This window comes from Scyliorhinus canicula, chromosome 5 (assembly GCF_902713615.1).
Source record: "Scyliorhinus canicula chromosome 5, sScyCan1.1, whole genome shotgun sequence".
Classification (NCBI taxonomy): domain Eukaryota; kingdom Metazoa; phylum Chordata; class Chondrichthyes; order Carcharhiniformes; family Scyliorhinidae; genus Scyliorhinus; species Scyliorhinus canicula.
The window spans coordinates 174,821,230-174,847,595 of NC_052150.1; the positions used below are offsets into that span (position 1 = coordinate 174,821,230).

The window sequence follows — 26,366 nt, forward strand, 5'->3', positions numbered from 1 at the left end:
ATGTATATATTTTAAATGATTTAGGTAAAATTGTATTGCATAGTATAGGTCAGTGTAGAGCCTAGTCATGGGTGCCCCGCTTGGTTAGAGAACGAAGACGATGCGGTAATGTGATCCTTCACGCTTCGCATTGAGGATCACAAGGAGGGAGTGTAGTCACCTGGGGTGGTCTCGTCCCGATTACAAAATGGATACTTGCAGAGAATGAAGAGAAAATTGGACAATGCGAAGAAGGCAAGCAGGTGCAAGGTTTATCTGTGGATTGGAGTTTGCAGCTCCCAGACAAGACCGATACTGCAAATCCATTAGCATACTAATAAGCTATCTCCGGGGACAAAAGAGAAACATTTAAGCAAACAATACCAGAGCAGACACCCCGGCGCCAGAGGAGATTAAAACAAAAGCAGGCCAACGGTCACCTAGGGCCCGCCCAGCGATCTGGCAGCCACCCTTTTATTGGAGAAAATCAATACCGATGATTAGGATATGGTCCAATTAATTAGGGGCAAGTTCAAGGCCCGCCCAAAAGCATGCGAAGCCCCTTTGGGGTATAAGAGGAAGCCCCCAAGCAAGAATCGTTCTTCTTGGCCTTGGCTCTCAGCAGCGAGAGACCTGCCTAGCAGCTGCACCAGACAAGTAAGTCCAAAGTCAACGCACGCTACGAAATAGACGCTCCTCGCTACTATTCAATACAAGTTCGATGCCAGCAGCCTCGGAACCGGACAACGGCCATTGTTCCTCTGACTGAGTGGGCACCCGAAGCTATGTATAGGCTTTTAGTAGTAGTGATAGTTTAGTTAGTAGAGTTTGTGCATGAATATAATTGACTGTGTGTAAATAAATGAGTATTGATTTTGAACTTACTAACTGGTGTATCGAGTCTTTGATCAGTATTCGGTTTTGAACCTTGTGGCGGTATCGAAGAGATACCTGGCGACTCTTGAGCAAACATAATTAGAATTAAGGACAGCGACCATATTAACCGCCATAAACAGAGCCAATTAAGGAGAAAACACAATTAGCAACACTGCACAATGCTTAGAGAAATACCTTTTTACACTGTGGTTTGCCATGTTCACGTGACTTCTGATGTCAGCTTCGGCAAATAAAGATTTTGGGCAGAAGCCTTTTTACATAAATGGGACATAGTGTTAGGAGAGTGGAATTCAGATAGAGTAGATTTTCATCGCTGGAAGAGAGCCAGCAGCTGTAGAAAGCAGCAGAGAATAATTAAAACTTCAGTCAGCAACTTTGAAAAGAACATCAACTGATGGGGGGATCAGTATGGCTTTGACTAGTGCAGTACCTGTCCCTCTGGAGTTGAATGGGGATTTGACATTGAATTGGAAATTCTTCCAGTCTCAATGACAGAATTATGAGATTATCATAGAGTGGAATGTGAGCAAATAAGAGTAGCAACTCTGCAATCAGTGCAGGGAAAAGAGTGCTGCAGGGCATGATTCAGGACCAATAATTCTAAGTCCGCTTTTGGGTGTGCTTGGCAGGATGTTTCTCGGCGGCTGCAGCACCAAGATTCGTCCTGCTATTCACTGGTACTTAGGTTTTTTTTGGCCTCTGGGAGTATTTCCCCGCCGAGGCCACACTTTAGTCGATTTCCTGCTGAAGAGTCAGCTCGCTAGAAGGAACAGCACCTCGCAGATCAAGGCGACATTTTGAATGGCAGCCCTGATCTCTGCACACCCCCTTCAGGCCTCTCCCGCTTTATGAACTCCCTCTTCATGCCCTGCAACTTTCTTGAGGCCCCTTTAATGCCCCCTCACCCACATCTAATGGGCAAGGCCTGTGGGGCTGATCCCTTGCAGTGCCAATCTGGCACCTGGGCACCTTGGCACTGCTAGCTTAACACCCTGGCACTGCCAGGGTGCTGGGTGGCCCTGTCAGGGTGTCAAACAGACAGTGCCAAGATGCCTGGGTGCCAGGGGGAGTACAAGAAAAAACTGAAAAAAAGGTAAGTGCTGGATTCTCCGTCGGCGGCATCCTCCACTTCACCAGCGGCGCACTCATGTCTGTGGATTTCCCAACAGCACAGGGGTGCCCGCAATGGGAAACCCCATTGGCCAGCTGCCAGGACGAGGATCCCGCTGCCGGCGAGGTCGCACTGCACCAGAAAACGGATGGAGAATCCCACCCAAGGAGTTCCACTGGGGTGCCTAACAAATGTTTTGAAAAAAACATTTTGTTACTCTTTAACACTTTGCTCCTATTAATAAAACCCCAATTCTATTGTTTTAAATTAATGGTTTTACTTCTTTCTATTTGCACTTTCAGGCAATAATTATTTGATGTTCCACAACTCACTGTGCATTTAATATATACACTTGAGTAGTATTTGAGCATGGAATAACTTATCACAAGGCGAATGCAATTTTTAAAAAATGAACAGGATTCTCCGACCCCCCGCCCACAGTGCCCCCCCCCCCCCCCCCCCCCCCCCCCCCCCGGCGATTCTCCGGCCCGCGATGGGCCGAAGTCCTGCTGGTTCTTTGTCAGTCCGGCCGGCGTGGATCGGACTGGGTCCCTTACCGGCGGTACCTGGCGGCGTGAGCGGGCTCCGGGGTCCTGGGGGGGGGGGGGGGGGCGCGGGGCGATCTGGTCCCGGGGCGTGCCCCCATTGTGGCCTGGCCCGCGATCGGGTCCCACCGATCCGTGGGCGGACCTGTGCCGTGGGGGCACTCTTTTCCTACGCGTAGGTGAACCCCCCACGCGCATGCGCGGGGATGACGTCAGCAGCCGCTGATGCTCTCACTCATGCGAGGACTCTCGCCGGCCGGCGGAGTCCCTTGGGGCCCGGTTGACCACCTAACCCACCAACCCCACCTAACCCACCAGCCCCACCTAACCCACCAACCAAACTCACCAACCCCACCTAACCCACCAATCCCACCTAACCCACCAACCCCACCTAACCCACCAACCTCACCTAACCCACCAACCCCACCTAACCCACCAAACCCACCAACCCCACCAAACTCACCAACCCCACCTAACCCACCAACCCCACCTAACCCACCAACCCCACCTAACCCACCAACCCCACCTAACCCACCAACCCCACCTAACCCACCAACCCTACCTAACCCACCAACCTTACCTAACCCACCTAACCCACCAACCCCACCTAACCCACCAACCCCACCAACCTCACCTAACCCACCAACCCCACCTAACCCCACCAAACCCACCAACCCCACCAAACTCACCAACCCCACCTAACCCACCAACCCCACCAAATTCACCAACCTCACGCCAAAGGCCTTCCACGCCAGCTGGCGGGACGCAAACCACTCCGACGCCGGCCTAGCCCCTGAAGGCACGGAGGATTCCGCACCTTTGGGGCGGGCCGACGCCGGAGTGGTTCACGCGGCTTCATCCTGCCGGGACCCCCCCCACCCCGCCGGGTACCGGAGAATCCTGCCCATAAATTTAGAGTACCCAATTCAGTTTTTCCAATTAAGAGGCAATCTAGCGTGGTCAATCCACCTTGCCTGTACATCTTTGGGTTGTGGGGCGAAACTCAAGCAAACACAGGGAGAATGTGCAAACTCCACACGGACAGTGACCCAGAGCCAGGATTGAACGCGGGGCGTCGTGAGGCAGCAATGCTAACCACTGCACCACTGGGCTGCCAGAATGCAATTTTAAAAGAAAAATAATTTCATTATTTGGGCAAGGCTAAGGATGGGAAGGGAGCAGAGGGCTGAGATTGGGTTTGCATTGTTTCAGCAAAGAACCAGACATTATGGGTCAAATGGATTTCTTCCGTATTACAGTTATCTCCAACATTAGTGGGCAGCACAAAACGAAATGATCGCCTGTTGGGTGATCATACTTTCACCTTTAGCCATCAATCTTCCCATCATAATTTTTCCAGTTTTATTTTATCAATACCTGTAAGAAGATTGCCTCTCCAAGTTTACCCATGTTCGATCCAAATTCAAAGTCTACGTCCATTAGCTCCTTCCTGCATCCCCACTATTGAAGTCAAGACATAGGTTCTTATTTTTACCCTGTTCTTAACCATTGTTTCTCAGGGCACCAAGATTATGGAGCTCCTCACTTTTAAAATCTCAAGTATCTTCTATTTTTGTCAATCTTCATAGTGTCCTGCAGCAATTGTTTTGGCCTTTCAACTAGGTGTTGTAATGATAGTTCAATTACACATTACTATTATCAAATTCAACATTTATGACTACTTTTCCATCTTCTTCCTGCTATTATCTATTAGTTAACAGAAATACTTTGTACCTTCGATCAGGCATTATAAAAAGTTTTGGAAATTAATGGGTGCATATTTCTGCAATTGCAAATTTCATTAATAGGTACTTACAGTGTAATGCGTAAAAGGACAGTGGAGGTTTGGTGCTTGCCGTTGCAAAGAACATCTCAGATACATCTCATCCTTTATTGCATGGTAACTGAAAGTTTACAGATTTGCTTTAGAACAAAATTGGGTGGCAAGGGGGGGCAATAGTCAATTTAATAATTCACTGCGACAATAATTAATTGAAGAATTAACATGATGTTCTTTGCCAAGGAAAATAAATGATTGTGTTCATGAAATTTACAAATTATACCTCTGTTTCATGATAGCAAATTTCTTTTCCCACATTCGATTTGTTCGGTCCAGTTGTTTAATAAGGCTAAAAAACAAACATACTTAATTAATGAATGAAAGATAAACCAATTCAAGGCTATAACTATTGTCTAATTATTTAATTATGATGGGACAGATAGCAATAAACAATGTTTAATTCTCAGTAGGTAGTGTTTTCAAAAGATGCCCAGATCATCTGTGGCTCACTAAGAGTTGGTGGCTAAATGTTTGTGGTGAATGGGTATTAATATGACCTTAATTAGTATTAAGGTGAATCTTACATTGAAAAAATTAAAGAAGATTAACGAGAAACAATAAAAGCATTTATCATTAGTCCCTGGATGAAATAAATAATGTTTGCCTACTCAACACAATTGGAAATAAATGAAGTATTTCCCTGACTCAGGAAACAATGTATAAACAACTACTTGTATTTCTATACGGTCTCTAATGTCGTAAAATAAATAAGCCTTTGCAACATAAAAGTTCAGTATTTTTGAAATTCATTATTTGCTTTGCTTAAAAACATAACAGCATATTTCTATTTAAACGTTATTCTGACAGCAATTTCACAGCAACATGCAATAGTGAAAAGCAGCCAAAGCTAAGAAGAACCTATTTCCATGACCAGAGGGGTAAAGGGTAATAATAGAAGGCATATAGGTAAAGCAATTGGTAAAACCGAGAATTGAGGAGAAATTCCTATTGCCCAGAGGATGGGGTCTGGAATACTTGGCCTGAAAGGGCGGCAGAGGCAGAAATCCTCAACTGTTATCACATTTAAAAAGTTCTTGATACTCATGTGAATTGCTGGGACTTAGAAAACTATGAATCAAGAGTTTGAAAGTGGGATTATGCTGAAAGTTCACTTTCACAGACTTTATGGACAGAAGGACCTCCTTCTGTGCCATAAACTTCTATGATTGCATAATTCTTCCACAATAAGGACACATTTAGCCATTCAAGGCAATTTTGGTGTGAGGGCCAGGTGGGACAGCTTTTGTTCACTTTGGAGCTTGTTGTAGGAAAGGATAGTGTGGAATTATGCCATTATATGTTATTCGGGAAGATTAGATTCATGCAGGAAACAGCGCAATTATTACATTGTAACTTCTAAAATGCAATTTCCGGTGGTGGTCGTGGAGTGAGTGGTCGCAGATTTGGTAGCTCCTGCTCGAGGTGGAATTGCTTGGTCCTTTTCACCTGATTTAAGGGTTTTTTGCTGGTGTAAGGTCCACAGCACTGAGAAATAGTTGTACTCTGTTGGTGGAACTGGTTTATGGCTTACCAATGAGTGTAACGAGTAGGAGGCAGCAGCCTGGCTGAGAGATTATTCGTGGTACGACAGAGGAAAAGATGGCGTAGGGTTCTTGCATGATATTTCCCACCCAGTAGTCGACTGAGCAACTGGTGGGCTTTTTGAATGCGACGTTCCAGCAGCAGAGAAAGGAGGTCGCAGAGGACTTGGCGAAGGTGGTGGAGCCGCTCAGAGCGATGATTGAGAGAGTGGAGCAGAGACTGGAGGTGCACTGTCTGGTGCTCCAGAAGGTGAAGGAGGTGGTGGGAGAGATGAGGAAACAGAGATGGTCTATTGGCTGAGAGCCAGAAGAGGTGGTGGGAGAACGTGAAGAACCTGAAGAATCGTTCCAGGAGACAGAATCAGAATCCAGGGGCTGTTTAGCACACTGGGCTAAATCGCTGGCTTTGAAAGCAGACCAAGCAGGCCAGCAGCACGGTTCGATTCCCGTAACAGCCTCCCCGAACAGGCGCCGGAATGTGGCGACTAGGGGCTTTTCACAGTAACTTCATAGAAGTCTACTCGTGACAATAAGCGATTTTCATTTCATTTCATTTTCAGAATCCCCAGATTGTGGGGCTGCCTGAAGGGAGGCCACAGAGTATGTGGCGAACATGTTCAAGACGTTGGTGGAGGTGGGGGACTTTGACTGCTCTCCCCCCCTCCCCCCCCCCCCCCCCCCCCGCCTCCTGAGATGGATCAAGCGCACAGAGTGGTATTTTTTTAGAACATATTTTACTGAAGCATTTATAATTTTAACATTTAAACATTCTAAACAACAAAGTGGTCCGACACACGCAACAACATCACAATAACATACCCAACTTCCTCCCCCCTCACCTCCTGACTGCCCCTATATTAGAATCCCGATCCTTATTCTACAATGCCATGCCTCCCTTCCGCCCCCCCCATCTCCAGCCCCCCCCCCCCCCCCCCCCCCCTTCTGCTGACGGTCAGTTTAGTTTTCCTTAAAGAAGTCGATGAACGGCTGCCACCTCTGAGCGAACACCTGAATTGAACCTCTTAAGGCAAAATTAATCTTCTCCAGTCTGAGAAACTCTGCCATGTCGCTGACCCACACCACTGACTTTCGAGGCTCTGAGTCCCTCCATCCCAGCAAAATCTGTCTCCGGGTCACCAGGGAGGCAAAGGCCAAAACATCGGACACTCTCCCCTCCTGGGCCTGCGGATCTTCCGACCAAATATTGACATCTTTGGACTCGGAGTAACCCTCCCTTCCAGGACCTCTGACATGACATCCGCAAATCCCTGCCAGAATCCCCTCCGCTTCAGACACGCACAAAACATATGTACGCGATTTGCCGGGCTTCCCCCACACCGCCCACATCTGTCCTCCACCTCATCAAAAAACCTATTCATCCGGGCCATAGTCATATGAGCCCTATGGACCACCTTGAATTGGATCAGGCTAAGCCTGGCACACGGCGAGGATGAGTTGACTCTCCTCAAGGCCTTTTCTCATAGTCCAACTTTCAACTCTCCTCCCAACTCTTCCTCCCACTTCCTCTCACCTCCCCGATTGGGACCCCTTCCCACTCCATCAATTCCTTATATATTTCCGAGACGCCACGGTTTTTGACATCACCTTATCCTGTAGTCCCCTTAGAGGGAGGCGAGGGAAGCTTGGGACCTGCCTCCGGACAAAGTCCCGTACCTATAGGTACCAAAATCAATTCCCACCCGGCAACTCAAACTCCTCCTCTAATCTCTGCAGGCTCAGGAAACCCTCTTCAATGAAGAGATCAAATCTCTCAATCCCTGCCCGCTGCCACCTCCTAAAGCCACCGTCCAGCCCTGCCGGAACAAAACGGTGATTGTCACAGATCGATGACCATACCGACGCCCCCTCCAGTCTCATGTGCTGCCTCCATTGCCCCCACACCCTCAGGGCTGCCTCCACCACTGGGCTTGTGGAGTGCCGAGTCAGCGAGAACGGTAGAGGTGCTGTTAACAAAGCCTCCAAATTCGTACCCTCACAGGACGCCGCCTCCCCTCGCTCCCACACCGACCCCTCCCTCACTACCCACTTCCTAAGAGCGCACAGGGTGTTGAGGAGGACGCCGAAGGCAGGGGAGCTGATGAGGGTGGTGGTGGTGTGGCTACATCGCTTCCTCAACAAGGAGAAGATACTGGGGTGGGCGAAAGAAACAAGAAAGTGCACCTGGGAAGGAAATGTACGAGGATCTACCAGGACTTGGGTGTGGCGTTGGCCAAGCAGCAGGCTAGCATCAATTGGATCAAGGCTGCCCTCTACAAGGCACGAGTGAGGTTTGGGGTGTTGTATCCTGCTCACCTGTGGCTCACACACCAGAACCAAGGGTTTTATTTTGACAAGCTGGAGGAGGCGAGTCATTTTATGAGAGACCATGGACTGGGAAGTGTGTCTGGTCATTGAACTTTAGTGAATTTGGGTCTGCACGTTGGGTGGCTTCGTGTATTTAATGTGTGTGGGTACGGAGTGGGTAAGTATGCTTTACTGTTCTTGGGGTATTGAGGGTGAAGGGTGGCTGGGGGTGTAGCTGGAGGTCTCGGGTGGGGCAACCATGCTTGCTGGTTGGCTAGTTAATGGGAGTGAAGAGGAAATTCGGTCTGTGGAGGGAGTGGGGATGAACGTTTGGGTTTTCTTTTTCTGTGTTCATGGTGGAGAGGGGCGGGGAATGGGGGATGCTCACGAGGGTGAAGTTAATGTGGTGCAATTGTTTCAGGGGAGATGGCAGCAGACATCTTGGGGAGGGCCCGAGGGTGAGCGAGGCGTGGAGCTTGGGGAACTGGTTAAGGAGGGATATGGCTGATCGGTGAGGGGCGGGGGAGGGGACAGAGAGCCCCACCCGGTTGATTATGTGGAACGTTCGCGGTTTGAATGGTCTGGTTGAAAGATCTTGTGCGAAATTCTCCGACCCCCAGCAGGGTCGGAGAATCGCCCGGGGCCGCCGCAAATCCCGCCCCCGCCGTGGCAGAAATTCTCCGCCACCCGGGAATTGGCGGGGGCGGGAAACGCGCCGCACTGGGCGTCGAGCCCCCTGTGGTGATTCTCCGGCCCGCGATGGGCCGAAGTCCCGCCGCTGGGAGGCCTCTCCCGCCGCCGAGGTTTGAACCACCTCTGGTGGCAGCGGGATCAGCGGCGCGAGTGGGCCCCCGGGGTCCTGGGGGGGGCGCGGGGCGATTGGACCCCGGGGGGTGCCCCCACGGTGGCTAGGCCCGCGATCGGGGCCCCCCCATCGGCGGGCGGGCCAGTACCGTGGGGGCACTCTTTCCCTTCTGCCGCCGCCACGGCCCCCACCATGGTGGATGCGGAAGAGAATCCCCCAGCGCGCATGCGCGAACCGGCAAAGGCCTTTTGGTCAGCCCCGGCGCCGGGCGTCAAAGGCCGCTGGTGCCGGTTTTGGCGCCAGTCGGCATGGTGCCAACCACTCCGGCGCGGGCCTAGCCCCTGAATGTGAGGGCTTGGCCCCCAAAGGAGCGGAGAATTCCTTTTGGGGAGGCCCGACGCCGGAGTGGTTGGCGCCACTCCGCTACGCCGGGACCCCCCGTCCCGCCGGGTAGGGGTGAATCCCGCCCATGGTGTTTCCAGGCATTTAAGTGATTTGAAGGCACATGTCATATTTCTTCAGGAGACGCAGCTGAAGCTGGGGGACCAGACAAGGCTGAGGACGGGTTGGGTGGGGCAGGCTTTCCATTCGGAGTTGGAAATGAAGACCAAGGGGTGGCGGTGCTGATCAACAGAAAGGTGGATTTTGAGGTGGGGAGTATTGTAAGTGTCTCAGGGGATAGATTTGTGATGGTGAGTAGGAAGGTGAAAGAGATGCTGGTGGTGCTAGTGAATGTATATGCCCCAAATTCGGACGATGTGGATTATCTGAGGCGGGCTTTAGCAAAGATTCTATACCTGCACATGCTCCGTCTGGTTATGGGGGTAGATTTTAATAGGTTTGACCGGTCGTATCCCAAGTCCTTATGGTAAAGGAGCTGCAGTGGTTTATGGAATGGATTGTGGGAGGGGCGGGGAGGGTCCCATGGCGATTTGAGAGATCAAGGGTGAAGGAGTTTTCGGATTTCTCACACATGCACCCCGGTGTACTCCCGGATTTATTTCCTTTTCTTGGATAAGTCGCTGTTGGTGTGGGTGACGGTTTAGAATAACCGACGATTGTGGTTTCTGACCACGTGCCGCATTGGGTGGACTTGTGGGTGGCGAAGGGGGAGGCTCAGCGGCCTTAGATGAGGTTGGACGTGGAGATGTTGCTAGATAAGGGGGTTTGTGAAAGGGTAAGGGTGGCCACCTGAAATTATGTGGCGCAGAATAAGACAGGGGTGGTTTCCGCCTCCACGTTTTGGGCCTCCCATTCAGCGCCTCGCTGAAGGTGATGGTAAGGGGGAAATTATATCAATTTGGACGCACAGGGAGAGGGTAGAGCGGGCTGAGAAGTTGAGTTGTTGGAGGGCATTCAGAGGGTGGATCAGAGATATTCTATGGTGCCTGAGGGGATGTTACTAAAGGATGGCCTCTGCTAATTGAGATGTTTAATGAGTTGAGGGTGAGAGCGGAGCTGACCCCCACGCTGTCTCTGGCTTTGATGTCGCTCATTCTGAAGAAGGACAAAGACCTGGAGCAGTGATGTTCCTACCACCCGATCTCGCTGTAGAATGTAGATGCGAAGTTGTTGGCGAACATGCTCGTGATGCAGTTAGAGGATTGTGTGCTCGGGGGGTGATAGGCAAAGACCATACAGGGTTTGTGAAGGGGCAGCAGTTGACGGCGAACATACGAGGTTGCTTAATGTTATAATGATGCCCTCGGAGGGCCGGGAAGTGAAAGTGGTTGCGGCAATGGACATGGAGAAGGCATTTGACCGGGTCAAGTGGGCATATTTATTCGAGGTGTAGGGTGGTTTGGGTTTGGCCAGTGATTTGTGGATTGGGTGTTGTTGTTGGAAAATGTGCCGAAGGTGAGTGTTCGACTAACCAGGTCAGTTCGGATTATTTTGGGTTGCAAGGCAGGGGTGTCTGATCACTCCGCTGTTCTTTTCCCTGCGATTGAATCACTGGCATTGGCACTTGGGGCTTGAGGGAGTGGAGGTGTATTGGGGGAGGGGGTGCTGGAGCACCGAGTTTCTTTGTACGCGGGTGATCTCCTGTTGTATATTTTGGATCCGGTCGGGGGTTTTGATAAGATCATGGGGATTTTAGGGGACTTTGGCCACTTTCTGAGGTACAAGCTTAATATGGGGAAAAGCCTGGTATTCCCAATTAATGCAGGAGAGGAGGTTGGGGAATTGGCACTTTGGTTGTTGGGGGTGAGCTTTCGCTACCTTGGGATACAGGTGGCCCAGTTTCCTTTTTTAAAATAAATTTCGAGTACCCAATTATTTTTGTTTCCAATTTAGGGGCAATGTAGCGTGGCCAAACCACCTAACCTGCACATCTTTTTGGGTTGTGGGGGTGAAACCCACGCAGACATGAGGAGAATGTGCAAACTCCACACAGACAGTGACCCGGGGCGGGGATGGAACCCAGGTCCTCAGCACCGTAAGGTGGCCCAGTTTCAGAAGTTGAATTGAGTGCGGCTGGTGGAGGGAATGAAGACAGACTTTAAAAGGTGGGATGTGTTGCCATTGTCGTTGGCGGATTGGGTCCAGATGGTAAAGACGACGGACGTGATTCTCTGACGGCGTTGCACTCGAGCGACAGCAGAACGCAACTGGAGAACCCCGGGAGAGTCCTCTTGTGGACTTCCCAGCAGCCTCCGTGCCTCGCGGGGTTCACCCACGTCAAGCGAAGCGTCAGATTCAGAACTTTGCCCAAAAGGGGGCGTGAGCAAACGTCGCTCCTCGAAGTAGGTTTCAAACCTACTCACCCAGGATACACCGACCTCCCTCGATTCTCCAACTTCCCCAGGGAGGCTGCAGCCAGCAACACAAAGAATGTAGACCAGGCAGAACAGCACCTGGGGGCGTCTCCTGGGCTATCGGCGACTCCGGGTGGTCAGGGATAGTGTAAGGTGGCCTCCTGGCCCTCCCCTGGAGCATGGGCACCTTGGCGCTGCCACCATAGCACTGTCAAGGTGCCCAGGTAGCACTGCCAAGCTGTCTGGAGCACTGTCTGGTTGCCAGGGTGGCAGTTCAAGGGTGCCCAGGTGTCAGGGTGGTATTTCCAAGTGTCAGGGTCCAAAGGGGCCATGCCAATGAAAGGTGGATGGAGGGGGGTGGTTGAAGGGTGGAGATGTGCAGAGGTAGGTTGGGGCCTCTGGAAAATTGGAGGGTGACAGGTGAGAGTCCTGGAAGGGAGAGGGAGCTGTAAGGGGGCTTGGGGGAGCCTGAAGAGGGGGGCTCCCCAGGGACGGAATAGTGGGGCAGCCTCACTTTGGGGCGTGTGGGGTAGTGCCCATGTGTGTGGGGGGTGACATTGCCCATGGGTGTGGGTGTGGAGGACCCACAAACACACTTAGAGATCGAGGCACTCTTTCAAAATGGCGGCCCAGTCTCTGAGTTCAGCTTCTCAGTGCTTTTGTTTCCAAGAGAAGTTGTCCATTTATTTGGCTAATTTACACTTTCCCTTTTCTAGAATGTACATCAATACCAGATTGAGCTGCGACATTCAATTACACCCAGGGTATGTTTCCTAACTCCCATTTGCTGCTGCGATTTTAAAAAAATGCATTTTTATTGGCATTACCAATTTTAACAGTTTGACATATAAAGCAAATAATATTTACAGAGTGTGGTAAACCACTGTTGCACCTATATTGTGGAGATGCCGGCGTTGGACTGGGGTGAGCACAGTAAGAAGTCTTACAACACCAGGTTAAAGTCCAACAGGTTTGTTTCAAACACGAGCTTTCGGAGCACGGCTCCTTCTTCAGGTGAATGGAAAGGCTTGTTCCAGAAATGTTTATATAGACACAGTCAGAGATGCCCCGGAATGCCAGCACCTGCAGGCAATCAAATCATCAAAGATGCAGAGAGAGAGGTAACTCCAGGTTAAAGAGGTGTGAATTGTCCCAAGCCAGTTCAGTCGGTAGGCCTCTGCAAGTCCAGGCTTGTTGGTGGGGGCCGAATGTAATGCGACATGAATCCCAGATCCCGGTTGAGTCCGCATTCATGCGTGCGGAACTTAGCTATAAGTTTTTGCTCAGCAATTTTGCGTTGTCGCGTCTCCTGAAGGCCTCCTTGTAGAATGCTGACCCGGAGATCAGAGGCTGAATGTCCTTGACTGCTGAAGTGTTCCCCAACTGGAAGGGAACAGTCCTGCCTGTTGATAGTCGCACGATGCCCGTTTATTCGTTGTCGCAGTGTCTGCATGGTCTCGCCAATGTACCACGCTTCGGGACATCCTTTCCTGCAGCGTATGAGGTAGACTACATTGGTCGAGTCGCACGAGTATGCGCCGCGTACCTGGTGGGTGGTGTTTCCACGTGTAATGGTGGTGTCCATGTCGATGATCTGGCATGTCTTGCAGAGATTACCCTGGCAGGGTTTTGTGGTGTTGTGGTTGCTGTTCTGAAGGCTGGGTAATTTGCTGCAAACAATGGTTTGTTTGAGGTTGCGCGGTTGTTTGAAGGCCAGTAGTGGGGGTGTGGGGATGACCTTGGCAAGATGTCCATCCTCGCTGATGATGTGTTGGAGGCTGCGAAGAAGATGTCGTAGTTTCTCCGCCCCAGGAAAGTACTGGACGACGAAGGGTACTCTGTCAGTGGTGTCCCGTGTTTGTCTTCTGAGGAGGTCGGTGCGGTTTTTTGCTGTGGCGCGGTGGAACTGTCGATCAATGAGTCGAGCGCCATATCCCGTTCGTACGAGGGCATCTTTCAGCATCTGTAGGTGTCTGTTGCGCTCCTCCTTGTCTGAGCAGATCCTGTGTATACGGAGGGCTTGTCCATAGGGGATGGCTTCTTTAATGTGTTTCGGGTGAAAGCTGGAGAAGTGGAGCATCGTGAGATTATCTGTGGGCTTGCGGTAAAGCGAGGTGCTGAGGTGACCGTCCTTGATGGAGACGAGTGTGTCCAAGAATGGAACTGAATTTGGAGAATAGTCCATGGTGAGTTTGATGGTGGGATGGAACTTATTGATGTCATCGTGTAGTCGTTTCAGTGATGTCTCGCCGTGGGTCCAAAGGAAAAAAATGTCATCGATGTATCTGGTGTATAGCATCGGTTGAAAGTCCTGTGTGGTGAGGAAGTCCTGTTCAAACTTGTGCATGAAGATGTTGGCATATTGAGGTGCAAATTTGGTCCCCATGGCTGTTCCGTGCGTCTGGATGAAGAATTTGTTGTCGAAGGTGAAGACGTTGTGGTCTAGAATGAAACGGATGAGTTGCAGAATTGCGTCTGGAGATTGGCAGTTGTCGGTGTTGAGGACTGAGGCTGTTGCAGCAATGCCGTCGTCATGGGGGATGCTGGTGTAGAGTGCCGAGACATCCATTGTGACGAGGAATGTTCCTGGTTCAACTGGTCCATGGGTGCTGAGTTTCTGTAGGAAGTCCGTCGTGTCGCGACAGAAGCTGGGTGTACCTTGTACGATGGGTTTCAAGATGCCCTCGATGTGGCCAGAGAGGTTCTCACACAGGGTCCCATTGCCTGAAACGATAGGACGGCCTGGTGTGTTGGCCTTGTGTATTTTCGGGAGGCAGTAGAGATCTCCAATGCGGGGATTATGTGGGATGAGAGCACGTAGGGTGTTCTGAAGGTCTGGATCTAAGGTCTTGATCAGTCTGCTGAGTTGGCGGATGTGTTCCTTGGTTGGATCTGCGGGTAACTGCCTGTAGTGTTCCTGGTTGTCGAGTTGTCGGTATACTTCTTTGCAGTAGTCTGTTCTGTTCAGTATGACGGTGGCCCCTCCTTTGTCTGCTGGTTTGATGACGATGTTGCGGTTGGTCTTGAGAGTGCGGATGGCGTTGCGTTGTGCTTGGGTGACGTTTGAGGCTGCCTTGTGATTGCGAGTGATGAATCTGGCATTGACACGACTTCTGACGGCTTGAGCATACATGTCGAGTCTAGGGCAGCGGCCTTCCGGAGGGGTCCAATTTGACTCTTTCCTTTTCGGTTGCTGCACTGCAGATCTCGCGGTCTGCTGTTCCGGTTCATTGGTCGTGTCCCTGGGTTCGCTGTCGGCCTCTTGGGGTCTGTGGAAGAATTCCCGGAGCCTCATTCGCCTGATGAATTCCTCCGTATCTGCCGCGAGACTGATGGGGTCCATTTTGGTGGTGGTGCAGAAATTGAGCCCTCTGCTGAGGACTTCGATTTCGTCTGGTTGAAGGGTGTAGTCTGACAAGTTGACAATGGATTTCCCTGTATGGTAGGTCCTCAGGATCTTCAGACGCTGCCATCTTGTCTCCCCCATGGCACATGGGCACCACCAGCGTTCCAGGACCTGTGCCTATCGGGCTCCCCATCATCCGACACCAGAGACGACCGACCATGACTCGCCTCAGTGACCATCGACCAGTGCAACCTCCAGAGCCTGACCCTGAAATTCGGCAGACCCCTACCACCCCTTACTGTGTGCGGTCTCGTGACCCTAAAGGTTGATCCGCCTTCCCTCTTCGCAAATCTAACCCCGGATTGCAAACCCATTGCCACCAGGAGCAGACAGTACAGCACCCAGGACAGGACCTTCATCAGGTCCGAGGTCCAGCGGCTGCTTCGGGAAGGCATCATCAAGGCCAGCAACAGCCCCTGGAGAGCCCAAGTGGTAGCAGTTACAACTGGGGAGAAACATAGGATGGTCGTGGACTACAGCCAGACCATCAATCGGTACACGCAGCTCGACACGTACCCCCTCCCACGCATATCTGATATGGTCAGTCAGATTGCACAGTACTGGGTCTTCTCAACGGTAGACCTCAAATCCGCCTACCACCAGCTCCCCAATCGTAAATCGAACCGTCCATACACTGCCTTCGAGGCGGATGGTCGTATCTGTCACTTCCTCAGTGTTCCTTTTGGCATCACCAACGGGGTCTCGTCTTCCAAAGGGAGATGGACCGAATGGTCGACCGGTACGGTTTGCGGGCCACCTTTCCGTACGTAGACAACGTCATCATCTGCGGCCATGATCAGCAGGACCACAATGCCAATCTTGCCAAATTTGTCCACACCGTCACCCTCCTAAACCTCACATACAACAAGGAGAAGTGCGTGTTTAGCACCACCCGCTTAGCCATCCTTGGCTGTGAGGTCCAGAATGGAGTTCGGGGACCCGATCCCGAGCGCATGCGCCCCCTCATTGAGCTCCCCCAATGCCTCAAGGCCCTCAAACGCTGCCTGGGGCTCTTTTCATACTACGTCCAGTGGGTCCCAAACTATGCGGACAAGGCCCACCCACTCATACAGTCCACCCATTTTCCCCCTGACGGCCGAGGCACAACAGGCCTTCGCCCATATCAGAGCCGATATCGCCAAGGCCGGGTGCACGAAGTAGACGAGGAACGGCCCTTTCAAGTAGAGAGCAACGCATCAAACGTCGCCCTAGCCGCCACCCTCAATCAGGCAGGCAGACCTGTGGCATTCTAACCCTAACCCTAACCCTAATTTCAGGAGCGCGGAGAGTGCTTTCTTTTTTCAGCGAGAGCAGTAACCAGGGGGATGTTTGCAGTTTCAGTGCGTGGGAGGAGCTGAACTGAAGCGGTAAGTTTACCTATTTTAAAAAAAACTTCCCTTTAGTGGGAGCGGTCGAATTGTGCTCTGGGAAGGTGAGTGAACTGATATATTTGGGCAGCGGCTAAACCCGAGACACTACACGTGTAGTGTCTCCCACCCGCCCTCCTCCTCTAACCAAAAGAAAAGACTGTTGACAAGGAGCAGCGGACTTCAGATTCTCGGCGGGAGCAGTGGTGAGGGGTCGTTGGGAAGGTAAGTTTACCTTTTTAAAACTTTAAAAACTTACCTGGAAGGGTGACATCACAGCAAAGCAGTGACCTGATTGCCGGGCAAGGAAAGTGCTCCAGTTAGCAGCAGCTGGGAGAAATGTAACTCTTCCTGTGTTGGTGAGTATTGTGATTGGTAAGTAAAGTCTTTTTTTCCTGTCACTTATTAATTATTTGATAGTATAGTTTGTAGTCAGTTAAGGTAAAGGCTAAAAATGGCAGGAGATCCCAGACCCGTGTTATGCTCCTTGTGCTGAATGTGGGAGTTCAGGGACACGGCCGATGCCCGTGACTTCTTCATGTGCGCGAAGTATGTCCAGCTGCAGCGCCTGTTCGACCGCATGACGGCTCTGGAGCTCACTTTGGAGCATCCGCGATGCTGAGGAGGTCGTGGATAGCACGTTCAGTGAGTTGGTCACACCGCAGGTTAGGATTGCTGAGGGAGATAGAGAATGGGTGACCAAAAGGCAGAGAAAGAGCAGGAAGGCAGTGCAGGTTTCCCCTCCGGTCATCTCCCTCCAAAACAGGTACACCGTTTTGGATACTGTTGGGGGAGATGATTCATCAGGGGAAGGCAGTAGTAGCCAAGCTCATGGCACCGTGGCTGGCTCTGCTGCAAGGAAGGGCGGGAAAAAGACTGGCAGGGCTATAGTCATAGGGGATACAATCGTAAGGGGAGTAGACAGGCGTTTCTGTGGTCGAAAACGAGACTCCCGAATGGTATGTTGCCTCCTGGGTGCTCGGGTCAGGGATGTCTCCGATCGGCTGCAGGACACACTGAAGGGGGAGGGTGAACAGCCAGTTGTCATGGTGCATATAGGCACCAACGATATAGGTAAAAAAAGGGATGAGGTCCTACAATCAGAATTTAGGGAGTTAGGACCTCAAAGGTAGTAATCTCAGGATTGCTACCAGTGCCATGGGACAGTCAGAGTGGAAACTCAAGAATAGTCAGAATGAATACGTGGCTTGAGAGATGGCGCAGGAGGGAGGGGTTCAGATTTTTGGGACATTGGAACCGGTTCTGGGGGCAGTGGGACCATTACAAACCGGATGGTCTACACCTGGGCAGGACTGGAACCAATGTCCTAGGGGGTGCTTTTGCTAACACTGTTGGGGAGGTTTTAAATGAATGTGGCAGGGGGATGAGAACCAGATTAGGAAGTTAGAGGTCAGTAAAGAAGCAGCAACTAACGCCAGTAAGGTACAAGATAATAAGCACAATGTAACTAGGGGGAAGAGTGGACAGGGAAGAGTTGATGAACGCAAAGGGACAGGTGGTCTGAGGTGCATTTGTTTTAATGCGAGAAGTGTAGCAGGTAAGGCAGATGAACTTAGGGCTTGGATCAGTACCTGGGAATATGATGTTATTGGTATTACTGAGACTTGGTTGAGGGAAGGGCAGGACTGGCAACTGAATATCCCAGGGTATAGATGCTTCAGGAGGGATAGAGAGGGAGGTAGAAGGGGGGGAGGAGTTGCAGTACTCGTCAGAGATGATATCACAGCTGTGATTAAGGAGGGCACGATGGAGGATTCGAGCACTGAGGCAATATGGGTGGAGCTAAGAAGTACGAAGGGTGCAGTAACATTGTTGGAACTTTACTACAGGCCTCGCAAAAGCGAGCATGAAGTATAGGTACAAATATGCAGACAGATTATAGAAAAGTGTCAGAGCAATAGGGTGTGATGGGGGATTTTAACTTCCCCAACATTGAATGGGATTCGTGAAGTGTTGGAGGTGTAGATGGAGCAGAGTTTGTAAGGAGCATCCAGGAGAGTTTTTTTAGAGCAGTATGTAAATAGTCCAACTCGGGAGGGGGCCATACTGGACCTGGTATTGGGGAATGATCCCGGCCAGGTGGTTGATGTTTCAGTCGGTGATTACTTTGGGAATAGCGATCACAATTCCGTAAGTTTTAGAATACTCATGGACAAGGACAAGAGTGGTCCGAAAGGAAGAATGCTAAATTGGGGAAAGGCAGAGTATAACAAAATTCGGCAGGAGCTAGGGAATGTGGATTCAGAGCAGCTGTTTAAGGGTAAATCCACATTTGAAATGTGGGAGTCTTTCAAGGAAAGGTTGATTAGAGTGCAGGACAGACATGTCCCTGTGAAAATTAGATAGAAATGGCAAGATTAGGGAACCATGGATGACGGGTGAAATTGTGAGACTAGCTAAGATGAAAAAGGAAGCATTCATAAAATCGAGGCAACTCAAAACTGATGAAGCTTTGGAGGAATATCGGGAAAGTAGGACGAATCTCAAACGCGCAATAAAGAGGGCAAAAAGGGGTCATGAAATATCTTTGGCGAACAGGGTTAAGGAAAATCCCAAAGCCTTTTATTCATATGTAAGGAGCAAGAGGGTAACTAGAAAAGGATTGGCCCACTCAAAGACAAAAGAGGGAATTTATGCGTGGACTCAGAGGAAATGGGTGAGATTCTTAATGAGTACTTTGCATTGGTATTCACAAAGGAGAGGGACAAGACGGATGTTGAGGCTAGGGATGGATGTTTAAGTACTCTAGGTCAAGTTGTCATACGGAAGGGGGAAATTTTGGATATTCTAAAAGACATTAAGGTGGACAAGTCCCCAAGACCAGATGGGATCTATCCCAGGTTACTGAGGGAAGCAAGGGTCGAAATAGCTGGGGCCTTAACAGATATCTTTACAGCATCCTTGAGCATGGGTGAGGTCCCGGAGGACTGGAGAATTGCTAATGTTGTCCCTTTGTTTAAGAAGGGTAGCAGGGAAAATCCAGGGAATTATAGACCTGTGAGCTTGACGTCAGTGGTAAGCAAACTGTTGGAGAAGATACTGAGGGATAGGATCTATTCACATATAGGTGGACTTAGGAAGAAAATAGACTTATCAGTGATAGGCAGCATGGTTTTGTGCAGGGAAGGTCATGCCTTACAAACCTAATAGAATTCTTTGAGGAAGTGACAACGTTAATTGATGAGGGAAGGGCTGTAGATGTCATATACATGGACTTTAGTAAGGCATTTGATAAGGTTTCCCATGGCAGGTTGATGGAAAAAGTGAAGTCGTATGGGGTTCAGGGTGTACTAGCTAGATGGATAAAGAACTGGCTGGGTAACAGGAGTCAGAGAGTAGTGGTGGGAGGGAGTGTCTCAAAATGGAGAAGGGTGACTAGTGGTGTTCCACAGGGATCCGTGCTCGGACCACTGTTGTTTGTGATCTACATAAATGACCTGGAGGAAGGTATAGGTGGTCTGATTAGCAAGTTTGCAGATGATACAAAGATTGGTGGAGTTGCAGATAGCGAGGAGGACTGTCAGAGAATACAACAAAATATAGATAGATTGGAGAGTTGGGCAGAGAAATGGCAGATAGATTTCAATCCAGGCAAATGCGAGGTGATGCATTTTAGAAGATCAAATTCAAGAGCGGACTATATGGTCAATGGAAGGGTCCTGGGGAAAATTGATGTACAGAGAGACCTGGGAGTTCAGGTCCATTGTACCCTGAAGGTGGCAACGCAGGTTGATAGAGTGGTCAAGAAGGCAGACAGCATGCTTGCCTTCATCGGACGGGGTATTGAGTACAAGAGTCAGCAGGTCATGTTACAGTTGTATAGGACTTTGGTTAGGCCACATTTGGAATACTGCGTGTAGTTCTGGTTGCCACATCACCAGAAGGATGTGGATGCTTTGGAGAGGGTGCAGAGGAGGTTCACCAGGATATTGCCTGGTATGGAGGGGGCTAGCTATGAAGAAAGGTTGAGTAGATTAGGATTGTTTTCATTGGAAAGACGGAGGTTGAGGGGGGACCTGATTGAGGTCTACAAAATTATGAGAGGTATGGACAGGGTGGATAGCAAGAAGCTTTTTCAAAGAGTGGGGTGTCAGTTACAAGGGGTCACGATTTCAAAGTGAGAGGGAGAAAGTTTAAGGGAGATGTGCGTGGAAAGTTTTTTACGCAGAGGGTGGTGGGTGCCTGGAACGCTTTACCAGAGGAGGTGGTAGAGGCGGGCATGATAGCATCATTTAAGAGGCATCTAGACGGGTATATGAACGGGCGGAAACAGAGGGAAGTAGACCTTGGAAAATAGGAGACAGGTTTAGATAAAGGATCTGGATCGGCGCAGGCTGGGAGGACCCAAGGGCCTGTTCCTGTGCTGTAATTTTCTTTGTTCTTTGTTCTTTGCAACCTTCATGCCTCAGAAATTCGGCACTCTTCCGTCGAAAAAGAGGCCCAAGCTATCGTTGAAGCTGTGCAGCATTGGAGGCATTACCTGGCTGGCAGGAGATTCACTCTCCTCACTGACCAACGGTCGGTAGCCTTCATGTTCAATAACACATAGCGGGGCAAGATCAAGAATGATAAGATCTTGAGGTGGAGGATCGAGCTCTCCACCGGCAATTACAAGATTTTGTATCGCCCCTGCCAGCTCATCGAGCCCCAGATGCCCTATCCCGAGGTACATGTGCCAGCGCACAAGTAGACCGACTCCGGGCCCTGCACGACAGCCTTTGTCACCCGGGAGTCACATGGTTGTACCATTTAATAAAGGCCCGCAATCTGCCCTACTCCATCGAGGAAGTACGGACAATGACCAGGGACTGCCAGGTCTGTGCGGAGTGCAAGCCGCACTTCTACCGGCTGGACCGTGTGCGCCTGGTGAAAGCCTCCCGACCCTTTGAACGCCTCAGCATGGATTTCAAAGGGCTCCTCCCCTCCAAAGACCATAACACGTATTTTCTCAGTGTGGTCGATGAGTACTCCAGATTCCCCTTCGCCATCCCATGCGCCGACATGACGTCTGCCACCGTCATCAAAGCCCTCAACACAATCATCGCTCTGTTTGGCTTCCCCGCCTACATCCACAGTGACAGGGGATCCTCATTCATGAGTGATGAGCTACGTCAGGTCCTGCTCAGCAGGGATATCGCGTCCAGCAGAATGACAAGCTATAACCCCCGGGGAAATGGACAGGTAGAGAGGGAGAACGGGACAGTATGGAGGGCCGTCCAACTTGCCCTACGGTCCAGGAGCCTCCCGGCCTCCCGCTGACAGGAGGTCCTCCCTGATGCACTACACTCCATTCGGTCACTACTGTGCACCGCCACTAACAACACACCCCATGAACATCTTTTTGCCTTCCCCAGGAAGTCAGGGGGAATTCCCGACACATCCGGGGTGTCACTCCCGACTTGTCTCGCAGCTCCAGGATCCGTCCTGCTCCGTAGGCACGTCCGACTCCACAAGGCGGACCCGTTGGTGGAAAGGGTGCAGTTGCTCCATGCAAACCCCCAGTATGCCTACGTGGCGTACCTCGACGGCCGGCAGGATACTGTCTCCCTCAGGGACCTGGCACCAGCAGGTTCCACACACACACACATACCCCAATGGCCCAGTGCCACCCTCCCCTCCCCCGGCGCTCCCAGCAGCAACCTCCGCCAGGACCATCCATCCTCCCCCTGCCCACGCTCGAGGGTGAAGAGGATTTCGGCACGCTACCGTAGTCACCGAAGATCAGGCCAGCATTGGCAACGCCGCCACCACTGCGTTGCTCCCAGCACAACATCAAGGCCCCGGACCGGTTAAACCTCTAACTGGTCCACTGGACTTCAAAAGACATTTTTTTTTTTCTCTCCAATATTGTAAATATATAACTTATTTGTTGTATATAGTTCTCCACCATCCCCGCTGGACTCAATTTTAACAGGGGGTGAATGTGGTAAACCACTATTGCACCTATATTAGGTAATGTGTGATAGGACCTGTACTACAGGTATGTCGGTAGTCCCTGCCTGCTGGCTCCGCCCAGTAGGCGGAGTATAAATGTGTGAGTCCTCCATGCTGCAGCCATTTCGCCAGCTGCTGTGGGAGGCCACACATCTTAGAACAATAAAGCCTCAGTTGTATTCAACTCTCATCATTGTGCAATTGATCGTGCATCACAGAGTATGATGTTTCTTATGTACAATTTTACACACACCCCTTGTTGGCCCTTCCTCTCCTGTTCACATTTGCCCTCCACCTCCGGGAAGAACCTGTTCATTCTGGTTAGGTACGCTCTTCTCACCACTTTAAACTGCATAAAGCTTAGCCTTGCGCAGGAGGAGGTGGAGTTTTCTCTGCTTTAGTGCTTCGCTCCAGAGTCTCACCCCACCTCCGTTCCGAGTTCATCTTTCCATTTCGGCCGAGCACCGTCCAATGGTGTTCTTGCTCTCTTTAGACGTTGTCCATAAATGTCCCCAAAGTTCCCCTTCTCCCTACTGTCCATGCCCAGTAGTTCCTCCAGTAAAGTGTCTCTCGGGGACCTGGGGTACCTCTTCATTTCCTTGCGGAGAAAACTTTTGATTTGTAGGTGCCGGAGCTCCTGTCCTCTCGGTAGCTTTGTGGTGATATGCCTGTGCACAGTTTTGGAAATAGTTAGTGATGCAGCCTCCAAACAGCTGGTAGTGCCAGACATCCTTCACATGATTTGAGATACCCACCAGTTGGTAGTAGGATGTACGAGAGGATAGCTGTACTTAGAATAATTCTGGTAGAATTCACTGAATTTATTTAGTAGTTATTGTCTGTATAATTATCTTTCCATGTGTTTATTAATAAATCATCTTTCTAGTTAACCAACTAGATGCGTCTCATTACAATGGCCATATCACAGAACACAACAAGTTTGTCTAGGGTTGCGAGTCTGTCCACAATGTAAAAGTCCCTGACCGCGAGCGTTCTCAACTCGTACTGTCTCCATTTCTCAAAGGTGGCGTTGAGCATGGCTGGCGGGAATTTCTGGTTGCCGCAGATGGGGGCCATGGAAAACGTCGAGGTCAAACCGAAATGTTGTCTAATTTGGTTCCAAATCCTCAATGTGGTTACCACCACTGGGAAGAATGTGCCGGTGAGTTCCCCACTGCTATTCAGTGACATATAGTCACGTTTTGGGCCCTGGGGAGATTCTCACCGGTTTAGCCCACACTTAAAAATTTTTTTTTTAGCACTGGGGGACTGGAATCCCGCTAACGTGGATGTGCTGAGCAGATGCACATCAAGTGGCTCTCTTCCCGAACATAGCCAAATATGTACTTTTAGGCAACTTGAGCCCAAAGATTCAACATCATCACACCCTGCATTGATGTGGAGATGCCGGCATTGAACTGGGGTGAGCGCAGTGAGAAGTCTTACAACACCAGGTTAAAGTCCAACAGGTTTGTTACAAATCACTAGCTTTTGGAGCACTGCTCCTTCCTCAGGCAAATGAAGTGGTAGGTTCCTGAAACATGGCCGGGAATCTCCGCCTTCCCCGCCGGGTCGGAGAATCCCTGGGGGGGGGGGGGGGGGGGGGGGGGGGGGAGGGGTGCGGATCCGCCCGCCCGCCCAGACGGCAGCTGCCCTATTCTCCGGCGCCGTTTATCGGTGGCCGGCGGGATTCCCAACACGCCGGTCGGGGCCCGTTCACAGCGGCCCCCCCCCAACGATTCTCAGGGCCCCGATGGGTCGAGTGGCCGTCCAGTTTTGGCCAGTCCCACCGGCATAGATTACTCACCTCACGCGCAGGTAAGGGACCTGGCAGGTAAGTGTGTGGGGGCGGAACTGGGGGATCCCACTCTGGGGGGAGGGGGGGGGGGGGGGGCGTGTGTGTGTGTGTGTGTGGCCTGGCCCGCGATCGGGGCCTACCGATCCTGCGGGCGGACTGTTTCCATGGGGGCATCCTTTCCTCTGCGCCGGGCCCCTGTAGGGCTCCGCCATATTGCCTGGGGCCAGCGCAGAGAAGAGAACCCCCACGCATGCGCGAGATCACACTGGCCGTTCTGTGCATGCGTGAACCCGCGCCGGCCCTTCAGCTCTGGCTGGAGCGGTGCCAACAACTCTGGCGTCAACCTAGCCCCCGATAATTTTGAGAATTCCTCACTTTCGGGGGCTCTTGACGCCAGTTTTCCCGCCAGCGTGGGGACTTAGTACCCAGAAGGGAGAATCCCGCCCATATATATATAGACAAAGTCAAAGATGCAAGATGATACTTTGAATGCGAGCATTTGCAGGTAATTAAGTCTTTATCTACGGATCTGTAAATACTTCATTACCTGCAAATGCACGCATTCAAAATATCGTCTTGCATCTTTGACTTTGTCTATATATATGTTTCTGGAACCTACCTCTTCATTCACCTGGGGAAGGTGCAGTGCTCCGAAAGCTAGTGATTTGAAACAACCTATTGGACTTTAACCTGGTGTTGTAAGACTTCTTACTATACCTTCAATTGAGAAAGAGAAGGAACAGAGCCAGCATGCCGGCAAATGGGAGCTCGAGAAGCCGAAGGGACGGCAGGAGTGAGAAAAAGGACACAACAACAGTGGGGGAGCCGGTGGACCCTAGAGGCGAGGGGACCTCAGCGACCCCGGAGAGAGGGAGGCCGACTACCCAAGCATCAGCCTCCCCCACATACCTGGAGATGGATGGAAGGCATTCCTTATGAAGGATCTGGCCACGATGAGAGAGGTGAAAAAGTGGAAATCCAGGTGGCAGTCAAGGTGGCAGTTCCAGAGGCCGGGAAGTGGTGGTGGCCCTGAGGGTGTGGGGACAGTGGTGGCAGCACCTGAGGCTGGAGGGGGCCTTGGTTTGGGCAATGATCTGCGGGAATCATACGTTTGCTCCGGGGGGCTTGACAGGGGGTTTTGGGTTGGCAACGGGCGGGGATCAAGTGGTTTGGGGATCTATTCACTAGGGGTAGCTTCTCGGGCCTGGAGGAGTTGGTGGAGGAAATGAGTTGCCCACTAGGAATGGGTACAGTTTTATGCAGGTGAGGGATTTTGTCAGGAAGCAGGTACCAACCTTCCCCACCTGCCGCACAAGGGGCTCCAGGATAAGGTGGTGCCAATAACGTAGAGTTATTGCTGGAAATTATAGCGTAGAGTGCTGGAAATTTATAAAGAGTTAATGGATTGGGTGGGAGCCCCGAGAGAGGTAGTGAAACGTAAGTGGGAGGAAGAGTTGGGGAGGGAGGTGGAGGCTGGGTTGTGGGAGGAGGCTTTGAGGAGGGTAAACGCTTCCTCATCTGCTAGGCTTAGCCTTATTCAGTTTAAGGTGGTCCACTGGGCACATATGACTGTGGCCAGGTTGAGCTGATTTTTTTTGAAGGGTGGAGGGAAGGTGTGTGTGAGCCTGCAAATCATGGCCACACATTTTGGACTTTGAAGCTTTGAGATTCTGGTGGGGGTTTGTTGACGTTATGTCAGAGGTCCTGAGGTTGAAGGTAGTTCCGAGTCCAGAAGTGGCGATCTTTGGAATGTCAGAAGACCCGGGAGTCCAGGTGGTGAGAGAGGCTGATGTCCTGTCCTTTGCCTCCCTGGTAGCTCGGAGATAGATTTTATTGGAATGGTGGGACTTGGGACTGCCGAAACCGGGTGTTTGGGTGAGCCACCTAGTGGAGTTCCTCAAGGTGGAGAAGATTAAGTTTCCCTTGGCGGGGGGGGGGGGGGGGGGGGGGGGGTAGGCGTAAGTGGGAGGAGGTGTTGGATGAGGTTTTGGGAATGGATTATGGAGTGAAGCTCGACAGAGGGTGATAATGTCCTTGTTGTGTGCAAGGCTAGGCTTTATCC

The 26,366-nt window shown here is 51.0% G+C and overlaps 1 protein-coding gene across 1 annotated transcript in view; it reads right to left on the reverse strand.

The window, feature by feature from the left end:
• Nucleotides 1-26,366, reverse strand: part of c5h10orf67 (chromosome 5 C10orf67 homolog) — a 434,228-nt gene that overhangs the window by 21,456 nt on the left and 386,406 nt on the right. The window contains exons 12-13 of the mRNA XM_038796454.1: nucleotides 4,596-4,661; nucleotides 4,349-4,436 (exon numbers count right to left, since the gene is read on the reverse strand). Of these exons, the coding sequence (XP_038652382.1) occupies nucleotides 4,349-4,436; nucleotides 4,596-4,661 (154 nt within the window). The remainder of the gene's footprint in view (nucleotides 1-4,348; nucleotides 4,437-4,595; nucleotides 4,662-26,366) is intronic.